The 11,153-nt window shown below is 49.9% G+C and overlaps 1 protein-coding gene across 2 annotated transcripts in view; it reads right to left on the reverse strand.

Moving 5' to 3' along the window:
• The window catches only part of AMPD3 (adenosine monophosphate deaminase 3), a 43,384-nt gene extending 33,982 nt beyond the window's left edge, over positions 1-9,402 (reverse strand). Inside the window, exon 1 of one of the 2 annotated variants that reach the window (XM_080913250.1) lies at positions 9,297-9,402. Coding sequence is in view for 1 of the 2 variants with exons in the window: in XM_080913249.1 (XP_080769375.1) it covers positions 8,734-8,755 (22 nt within the window). In the remaining variant the exon portion in view is untranslated. Of the gene's footprint in view, positions 1-8,733; positions 8,858-9,296 lie in introns of those variants that run through there. The other variant, XM_080913249.1, reaches the window with a different exon arrangement.
• Positions 9,403-11,153: the final 1,751 nt, after the last annotated feature.

Here is an 11,153-nt window from a genome sequence, read left to right on the forward strand (position 1 = left end):
TGGGTGTGAAGCGCACAGGGCGGCTCACATTTCATAAGCAGCAAATGCTCAGAAGCCAAAGAACAAACTGATCATCAAGGCTCTTCCTTTTCTACAACCTGGGGCGGGGGCATGGGCGGCCCCACCCTTCTAACTTACTAACTCAGGAGCGGACTCAGAACAACCCTTCTCCAAATTTTGGGGGGCCAATAGCACCACCCCAGTCCATCCTGCTCCTTGGAGAGGGAAGGTCTACCTCAGCGCTAACAGTGAGCTTTGGTCCGATGAGAGAGCACAGAGCCTTGGGAAATCCGGGAGCATCCTTCATGCAATAAATCAGGCTTTGTGCCGAAAAGCAGGGCTTCTCCCAACCTTCCAGAATTATCTAACAGGACACAGCAAACACATTAAGGGCTTTGAAGAGTAACATTCTTAGCTGGAAAATGCACTTTCTTTAAGAAGCTCTCCCCATCCTCGCTGTACATGGAAGGTTCTAATCACCTGGTATCCCCTCCCTTCCTTCCTCCTCCTCGTCCTGACCACACGTACTGAGTGAACACACTTTGTCCACAGTCCAGATGGGGCAAGGTGGGGGTAGGGATCCCCTACCCACCTATTACCAGTTCCTTTAAGGCTGTTTCGAGAGACAGTGGTTTTGTTGGCCAGGGTAGATGAAGGTGGGATGGGCCTTGCTGCTCTCAATCAAGGACAAGAAGCAATTACAAGGGTGGGGCTCATTAGGCCATCTTAGATCAGCCACTCTTAGGTCCCAAGATTTTTCTCGTCTGTGGGATCAAAGGACGGTATAAATGGTCTCTAAGGCCCTCTTATTGTAAGTGGCATCATTTTCCTGTGTTGGAGGTTTGGCATACTGGCTTCTCCGTGGTGTATGGGGCTAATTCATAACACACAGGAAGGAAAAGGCAGGTTGGTAGGGGATAGTCAGAGCCATGCCTGTGGTCCTGACTCTGAAACCAATTCTTTCCTTCCCCCATACCTCAGGGATGTGCTTTTCCTGGGTTTCTCACTCTAAGGGAGACAAAGGGGAAAGGGTGAGGAAAGACCACCTCAGCACCCAACCGAGAGGGTCCAGGGAGCAGAGAGGGACAACATTCAGCCAGAAACAAGCAGAAGCCTGGTCCCCACAAGGAGGAGAGAAGCAAAGCTGGCTGTGTGGGAGGCTGGGTGCTGTTAGAGCAGAGGCTTGGGAGGAAGGAGACAGGAGAGAGGCCAGGACGGTACAGAGAACCAGGCTCTGAAGGTAAACGTGAACAGAACCAGTCCACTGGGGCAGTACAGTGTCATCATTTCTCAGAAGTAGACACAGAGACCCAGGCAAAGAGCAGCAGATGCAGGGTTGTTGGACCAAGCAAGCCTTCCTTAAATCACTAAGGAAATAATATGAACCAAGGAAACAGTGTGGAGATATTTATCTGAATTGTTTATACAAAGACCTTTTAATTGTCGAAATTAGACACATACTTGAGAAAGGCCGCTAAGCAAACAGTAGGGGGATGGTGCAGCCATAGTTTTAAAATCATGTGAAATCATGGATAACAACAAAGTCATGCATTCTGGGCAGAGGTGGTGCATGCCTTTAATCCTAGTGCTCAGGAGGCAGAGACAGGCCGATCTCTGAGAGTTCGAGGCCAGCTTGGTCTACAGAGAGAGTTCTAGGACAGCCAGGGCTACACACAGAAAACAAAAACAAAAACCTGTCTTGAAAAAGCAAGCAAGCAAACAAGCAAACACAGAATTAACACACAGAGCTGTGTTGTGCTTTGATTACACTAATCAGAAATGCATCTCCTATGATTGAGGCCACCGGAGAACTGCAAACTCAAAATGGCCAGATGGCAGGGATAGCTGTTTCAGTTTGTGTTGCTTTGGTTTTGGTTTTGTTTAAGACAGAATCTTGCTATGTACCCCAAACTAACCTGATGTTTACTCTAGTCTAAGCTGGCCTTAAATTTACAGCAATCCTCCTGCCTCAGCTTCCTGAGTTCTGAGATTATAATATATAAGCTGCTATGCCCACCTGAGACATCTTATTTTAATAATCAAAACTACTATAATTTAATTTTTTATTTTCATTTTGTTTTTTGAGACAGAGTCTCACTGTATGGCCTTGGCTGGCCTAGAACTCACTCTGTAGACCCAGCTGATTCACTCATAGAGATCTGCCTGCCTCTGTCTCCTGAGTGCTAGATCAAAGATGTGTACCACCATGCCTGGCTAGTTTCATTTTAAAGATGCTAACATGATAGAAATAAAATGGGTGGGCTTAAGACTTTCAAGACAGGAAAGTAAGTCAAATTTCTTTCTCTAGGGTTTGACTGTTGGACTCTCTCCTACCTGACCATAGCAAGATACCTGCTCGGAGGGGTTTGTATCACTGGGACCCTTTCTGCCTAACTCCTATTCTGCATGGAAGCCACCCCCTCCACCCAATACATGCATATAGCCTGAGCCAGACACACAACTTGGATGCCCTCAGGAAGGGGCATTTGGGACAGCCCTTATGTCTGAGGCTTCTTAAACCACAGCCCAGCATCTCTGTTCCCGAAGACACTGTGTCAAGTCAACCAAACATACTCTTCATAGTGTGTCTTCTTTACACTCGGCCCTCCCCCTTTTCCTTAGCTTGAACCTGCCTTCCTCAAACTGGGCCCCGTGAGGAGCTGATGTATGCTCCTAGTTAAGCAGAGACTGAGAGCAATGATGGAGACACTGCTTTACCCCCAGGCTCAGGAGAGACTCCAGGATCTTAGAACAGTGCTTCCTGGTAGGACCTTTTCCTTTTTTTTTCTTTTAAATTTTTATCAGTGTGAATTCATTGTATGAACTAACAGGTTTTATTACATCATTTTCATACATGTACACGATGTACTTTGGTCATTTTTCACACACACACACACACACACACACACACACACACACACACACACATTGTCTCTTCCCTCCTACCTCCCCTCCCCCTCCATAAGACCCTCTTTCTTTTCAAAACATGCAAGAATCAGCTAAAGATTACTATGAGTTTCCCACCCAACTGGTGAGGACTTCCCAGGCTTTCATGTGGTCCCAGTCACGCAAATAGACCTCAGCGGGCCTCGAACCTGCGGCACCTCTGCTGCATTCTGGCCACCCCTCCCCTCTCAAGCCAGTAGCACCTGCCAGGCCAGTCTTATCAGGAAAAGCTTACTCTGCAGATGCCAAGCAGAGTTCAGCTCCAGCTGCCCCAGCTGCCCCATCATGCCTGGGTTTCTCAACTACTCGCCAGCTGAAGCCAGCAGACTTGTAAGGCTTAACTGCAAACCGGCCAGCATCAAGTCAGCTAACGATAACAGCTTATCTTGTTCCACACAACACCCGCTAGTGAGCGTGAACAAGTAGTTCCAGAGCTACAAAGAGCTAAAGTGCCACCAATTTCAACAAAGAACAACTTTGCACGGCACTGTGGCTCCTCCGGAAAGGAAGCCCATGCCACCCAAATCCTGTCTTACACTAACAAACCTGTCCCCTCCTCCTGCCAAACCCACGGCACAGACCTGAGCCTGGTGTCTCCATAAGTGATCCTGAGGATGCCACACAGCTGTGCTGCCCGGAGCTGAGTCAGAGCAGGAGCAGCTAGCTGAGTCCTGCCTGCTGCGGCTGGGGTGGGAGGTCTCTGCTTTGCATCCCTGTGAGCAGGAAAAGTCTGAGCTGGAAATTCTCCTGCGAATACGAAATGCAAGTGGAAATTTTCCAGAAAGCCCTAAAGGCCCCAGGTACTGCCAGTTGTCCAAGGCAAAATGGATGTAGGATCCTGAACACCAAGTCCTGGCCCCGCTCCCAGCCTTCACCAGAAGAAATGAAAGCAGCCGGCACCACCGCTGCCCTCCTCGGCAACCACACAAGATAAGCTGCCCTTCCTCCAATGCCCAGGCTCCTCTGGAAGCTGAGGAGGGACGGAGATAGCATCAGTTTAGCTGCTTCCGGTATGAACCCCACGTTAGGACTGATGGGACTATAGGTCTCACTTCATCAAGGGAAGTCAGCTACAGTGGGGTCTGCTCTGCACCCTCTGAGGGCCCCTCAAACAAAACACTTCTGAAGGCAACCAGCAAGTCAACAAGGAACCCAGAGCCTACCTCCTCCTTCTCCTCCCCCTCAAAAAAGAGGAAAGGACTGTGAAGTGCTTCCTCCTTGTCTAGGAAGGAGCAGAGCCCAGAATAAAGGGCAGCCTAAGCATGGAAGCAGACAGCCAAAGGGCAGGCAGCCGAGATAAAAAGCCTTTCCTTACTTTCCCATTCCTCCCCTAAAAGAAGTGTGTTGTGAGGGTGCACTTCTTCAATCACAGCACTCAGAGGCGGAGACAGGTGAATCTCTGAGTTTGAGGCCAGCCTGGTCTAACAGAGAGTTCTAGAACAGCTAGGACTACACAGAGAAACCCTGACTCGAAAAAAATGAAGAAGTTCACACATACATCAAAGGTGACTAGATAACCTGACAAGCTCTACTCTCTTCAGCACACACACACACAAACACACACACACATTTGACTGCACACAAGTGTACACATACCACACTCACAGGACAGAAGCACCCCACACCTGGCCCACCTGAGTGAGCTCACTCCTGCCCCCCCCCCTTGCCACTACTCACAGTAACTTCCCAAAGTGCACACTGGATCCTGTCACTGTGCTTTCGGAAGGGGCCCACAGAAGACAACGGAGACAAAAAGCTTGGCCCGTTAGAATGGGGAGATTCTGGGGAGACACACAGCCTTCCAGTGACTTCAGCAAACAGTGTGGCTCTTAGCAAATTCCCCTGAGCTAGATGGCTATTTCTATGGTGCTGTTGAAATCCTGGGGAGAGGAGTCCAGAAAGGACAGGTCAGTTGTTTATCAGGAGGCTAGCTGTAGCCCTGTCTTGGACCTGAGTCACCTCATGCCCACTGGAGAGGCTGTGCCCTGCTGTGCCCACACTGTAACTCCTGTGAGCCCAGAGCAGGATTACAGGGCAGACACGTGACTCACTGCTGGGCCTCAGCAACCCCGAGATTACAGTCCACCTGCTCACACAACTGTCTCCTGACAGTAGTCAGGCTGCACACAACCTGGAAGGAGGGCAATATTTGTCCATTAAATAATTCAAAATGCTTATAGAGTGGGGTAAAGGAAAGCCAAGACCTTAAAATTGCTCTGTCAAGGGGCTCGGTAGTTTTTTTTTTTTTTTTTTTTTTTTTTTTTTTTTTTTTTTTTTTAAGATTTATGTATGTATGTATGTATGTATGTATGTAAGTACACTGTAGCTGTCTTCAGACACACCAGAAAAGGACATTAGATCTCATTACAGATGGTTGTGAGCCACTGTGTGGTTGCTGGGATTTGAACTCAGGACCTCTGGAAGAGCAGTCAGTGCTCTTAACCACTGAGCCACCTCTCCAGCCCAAGGGGCTCAGTGGTTGAGTGCTTCTTACTCTTCCAGAGGATCTGAGTTCACTCCCAGCATGTACATCAAGCAACCATTTAACACTATAACTCTGACATCCTTTCTGGCCTTTAGGGACAGACAGATACACACACGCACAGATACATACAGATACACACTAGAGACAGACAGATACACACACTCAGAGATACATACAGATACACACTAGAGACAGACAGATACACACACACAGAGATACATACAGATACACACTAGAGACAAGTAGAACAAGTCATTCTCCTGGCATTTTGGGGTATCCTGGTATGTGGGGGAAGTGATCAGAGCATCCTGAACCATGGCTCGAAGTCCAACACATTCAGGTGATCTTATTCTCCAACTGTAATGAGCTTCTAGATGGCCTTGGTCTAAACAAAGTGCAGTCTGTGGACTCCAAAAGGGAAGATCTGAAAACACTGTTTTCTCGTACAGGGAGTCCCACACAGTTTCTACTAGCATAGTCATGTGAGAAGTCTTGCAGTAAAGAAAGCTACTTAGCACACTTCACTGGCAATCCCATCATGGGAAAAAACACCTATTAATATCCCGTGGCATCAGAGCTGGGAAACGCCTTTCACTCGTTCTGCAGTTCCCAATCCAGAGAAGACTGTCGTCTGAGGCCAACTCCACCAGGTCTAGGAAGAGCACGTGGGCAGCTCCACTCTGATGACAAAGGAGGAACAAAGGTTGAGGGTCCCATGGAGCTCAATGAACAGGGACAGCTCTGCCTCAGGAGGACGAGTGATGCTCAGGAACTCACAGTTTATCTGGAGACTGGCACAGTGCTGTCCCCTGTGGCCCACATGTCTCACTGGACTGAGAGGTGCTCATCTCATGCTCAAAGCCTCAGTTCCCTGTGTGTGTGTGTGTGTGTGTGTGTGTGTGTGCATTCACCTGAACATGTGGAGGCCAGAGGTTGATATCAGTTCCCTCAGTTGCTCTCCACCTTATCTAAGACAAGGTCTCTTTACTGAGCTGGTTACTGTTCAGCTAGCCTGGCCAAGAGGCCCCAGGATGAGTCTGTCTCTTCTGTGCTAGCACTGTAACTAGTGCTGGGGTTACAGGTAAACACTGACACGCCCACTTTCTATGTAGGCCCTAGGACTCTGAACTCAGGTCCTCAGGCCTGAGCGGCAAGCACTTTACCCACCGAGCCATCTCCCCATCTTCCTTCCACCCGCCCTGACCCTCCTGAGTGGATTTCAGGATGACCTATGATAACAAGACCCGAGTCCTGCATCTCCTACTCCAGAGACCAGGGTGTGCTCATCTTTATCACTTAATTGTCCTTAGGTGACATCAAAAGCTGGAATCAAATTATGTCTCCTCATGAAACACACCACTCTGCACAAGCTTGCCTAGAGGGGCCCATTTCCTTCTCATTTCTGACGTGTGTGTGACAAGAGTCAGGCACCTGATAAATATCACTTCCACACACACATCACCTATCTCATCTGCAATTATATTCCAATGCTAAGTACTCAGCACACACACACACACACACACTGAATAGATGTCTATATAAGACAACAGATGAATGGATGGTGTGAGCGGTGGTCATCTCCCTGTGGTGATCTCAAGGGTCAGCCAAGTGCATGGTTAAGAACATGGACTCAAGCCAGACGACCTGGCTTTGAATCCTGTTCCACCACTCATTCATATGGCCTTGGGCAGATGATGGAATTTCCTGTAGCTTTTTATTCCCCATAAAAGACAAGTAAAGAAAATAGCAATGCCTTGAGATGCCACGATCAGTCAGGCAGCACAGGAGAGCTGTCTGGACTCATCCCTGGGTCAGCATATGTGCTCTGTAGGTATTATCTGTCAGCATCATTATCTTCTTCATCATCCTGACATCAGATACAAGAGACTCCATCAGGGAAAACAAACGGGAGGTTTCATACAGACGCTGACTTCTTCTATTTGACATTTTCAAACACCACGGTGGAACTGGTACTCTCCCAAGTTCCTATACGGTACAGGGAGGCAGAAGCCATATTTAAATGTGAAGCTGGATCTGGAGAGGGAGGAATGTCATCTCCTCTGTCATTGCTACTTCTTAGTGACTGTGCACATCCTGGATTCCAGCCATCAGCCAGTACCCTCCTCAGCTCCTTATAGTGTATTAAAAGACAGCCATTGTCTCTTCTAGCACTGAAGTCAGCACATGGAGGAAATAGGAGATTAATATACTTGGCAGCAGAGCCTCTGAGAAGCTTTGGGAGAGAAAAGTATATTGCAACTTAATTCTAAGCCTACAGTTCACTTGCCCAAGATACTGCCAAGATCTGGGATTGACTCAGAGGCCACCTGAAGAGGGACTCAGCAAAAGTAAGAACAGAAAAAGCAAACGTTTTATCTCAAAGAACACGAAGCTGGTGAGAGCCAGTCTACCTGTATCGCGGATTCCAGGTCTGAGGATGGATAGGCTTGTGAGATCTGAGTCGCACACCAACCCACCTAAAGAGGACAGGGTATACTAGCAGCTTCTTAGGAGCAAGCCAAGTCCCTCCAAGTCCCACAACCTGCAGTCAACACACCCCTCCCTGGAGGTGGAGGTGATAGGTTCTGTCAGCCTGGCTCAGAGGCTCCACCAGGAGAAGCAGGCCTTCTTAGAGGGTTCCAGCTCAGCCTGCAACTGCTCAGGACCGTACTGGGCCTACTGCTGTCAGCTTTACTCATTAACTTTGCTTCTTTTTCACCAAGAAGTGTCCAGCTACATACAGTTTGGGGACACTCCAGTTAGAAAACATCTACTACGGAGCTTCTCAATCTTGCATCACAGGCCTCTAGACTAGCCATTAGCGGATCTGCTCTCAAAGCAGCTGCAGGAAGTTCAAGGGCGGAACCAAACTACTAGAGCACAAGGCTGTACTCTTCCCAGCGACTTGCCCAGTGACAGCTGAGGTAAGAAAGAGGGCCTCATCCGGTCCATACCTCTGCCTCCACTTAGAAGTTCAGCCCAGCCCAACACATCCTATGAGACTCAGGCACCTAGAAACTTATCCAAGGGCTCAAAAGCCAGCATGCCCAGGTTCCTTTAATTTCCCTAAATCTTGAGAAGCTTCTTTAAGGCAGGAACCAGAGATGCTGCAGGCTCACCAGAGGCCTCTGGATCCCAGGCCACTGCTGGGTACGGAAAGGCAGCACGGGACTGGGAACAGGCTCTGGGGGTGCGAGCTGCTGAGGGGCAGGGGGTGGGGGGGTTCGGGTCTCTGAGCACAGAAGGAACTGGACGCAGAGCGCCGGGCCCAAGGTCAGCGGCGCAGCATCGCGCGCACTCACCGGGTTCGGAGGGCAGGGCCATGGGGGGCGTCTGCCGGGCTGGAGCGCAGGTGACGCGCCAGGCAGGGCGCACAGGGCAGCAGCAGCAGCGCACGGACGCCTGCGCGGCCGGGTACACGGAGCTGGAGCCTACCAGGCCGCGCTCGCAGCCCGTGCCCGCCGCGCAGGAGCCCGCGGCTGGTGGGGACCGAGCTGAGCGCGGTGCGGCTGGGCCCGGTGGCCGGGCAGAGAGCCTGCGCAGCGGGATCGCGCACTACCTGGAAGCCTCGTAGCTACCCGAGGCGCTGGGCCGCGCTGCCAGCAGGAAACCTAAGCACCGGGGCGCGGTGGCCTCCCTGTCCTCAGCCGGAAGCGAGCCCGGCTCCACCCGGGCTCCGCGGGACCGTGACACTGTCCGGGGTCAGATGCCAGCAGGGATACCGGCTCTGAGCCTCCCTAACACCAACCCAGCTGCAACGCCGCCGCGCCCCAAGGTGTTCGTTTGCCAGCCCTCTCCTCTCCTCCCCACCAGGACTTTCCCCAAAACGAGATTCTAGAGGCTCGATCCCCTCCAGGACACTTACTCTTGGTAGCTAAACCGACCAGCAAACGTTGGTTTTCTCCAGGTGTTGGACGGACCGGTCCCTTGAATCACCTTCCTGCCCCTCCCAACACACGCACGGGCGCGCGCGTGTACACACACACACACACACACACACACACACACACACACACACACACACACACACACACCCTTGTTCCCCAGTCTTCTGCGGACTGGTTTCTATGCCAGCCCCTCAAAGTCCGGAATGACCTCTGAGTTGCCAAGGCCAGCGGGAGCTTTCTGTGCACCCTTGCTCACCTCTTCCCAGCACTGCAGCCTGCTGCTGACCACGCCTTCCTTCCTGGAATACAGCTCCCAAAGTTAGCACCGGGTGCCTGCCATGGCGGTTTCCACAGACTTGGGTGACCGATTTCTTAGCCTCCTCTGGTTTTCCATTATGCTGCTCCTGCCCCAGGAGTCTTAGGATGCCAGCTCCCCGGATCATTTCTGGAGCTAACTCGGAGAATCCAGGTGGTTTTAACAGCCCCCTGCCTGCCGGTAGCTATTAAACTCTGTCTTAGGCCCCGAGTACTCTAGAGCAGCAGGTGCATCTCAACCAGAGATTCCTAGGCCCAACTCCTAATTGCCTGCCTGTGTTTTTAGACTTGACCAGTGACCTCACCCATGCACCCCCACTTTAGGCCACGTTGGGGAGCCACCTTTGACTTGTGCCTCTCTCGAGGAGTTATTGCTACTAAGCCTCATCCCGCATTTCACAGCTGTCTCATTTAAGCACCAAATTTTATTCTTTCTACTTTACAGCCTGATGCGTGCGATCTATAGATTTATAAATGATACATGACTGCTCATATACATTACATAGCACACTTACAGTGTTAAAGATGTGGTGATAGAGATGAACCAATAACTTAAAAATAACACAAGACAGGCTCTCACTCTGCAGCCCTGGCTGACCTGGAATTTGTTATGTAGGACTTCCTTCTGCCCCCAGAGTGCTGGGATTAAAGGCCTATGTCATCAACCCAGAAAATTATTTTCTTTTTGATGAACAGTATGCTTCAGCTTTTGCTTTTTGCTTTATAGTTGCCCATGATCTGCTTGGTGAAAGAACTGTGATTACACTAGTTTGCTAGGCCAGGCTTGGTAGTACACGCCTTTAATCTCAGCACTCAAGAGCCAGCGGCAGGAAGCTCTCTTTGAGTTCGAGGCCAGCCTGGTCTACAAGTTGCTGAACCTTAGTTTATTTTTTGATTTATTTATATTATGTGCATGAATGTTTTGCACCCGTGTATGTCTGCTTACCTGTGTGTCTGGTACATGAGGAGGTCAAAAGAGGGCATCAGATCCCCCGGAGCCGGAATTATGGGTATTATAAACCACCGTGTAGGTGCTGGGAATAGAACTTGGATCTTCTGTAAGAGCAAGTGCTCTTGATGGCAGAGCCATCTCTCCAGGACCCTGGCTGTTATTTGTTTCCTAAGAAGATAGATATACAAAGATAAACAGGACTCTGTCTTTGTACTTACTACATTATAATTCTGCTCAAATAGCACCTTCCAATTTTATAAATGTGAGGAGCCACAGGAACGTGATTTTGTCTATGAAATCAAGGTTCTCGATGAATATTTCATCAACTATTCTTGCAATTGTTTTTAACACATAGGATATTTTAAAATCGAAATAGTGAATCTATAAAATTATAAAAAAGTCTGCTTTCAGTACACATCCCGGATCTGGACTGAAGCCATGTTGACATCAGAGAGCTGTGCAGAGCTGGCCCCGCCCCTCATCAGCTGCAGCAAATGGAAGAGCTGGCCCCGCCCCTCATCAGCTGCAGCAAATGGAAGAGCTGGCCCCGCCCCTCATCAGCTGCTGC

The sequence above is a fragment of the Micromys minutus genome (genome assembly GCF_963924665.1).
Source record: "Micromys minutus genome assembly, chromosome: 2".
Taxonomy (NCBI): Eukaryota; Metazoa; Chordata; class Mammalia; order Rodentia; family Muridae; genus Micromys; species Micromys minutus.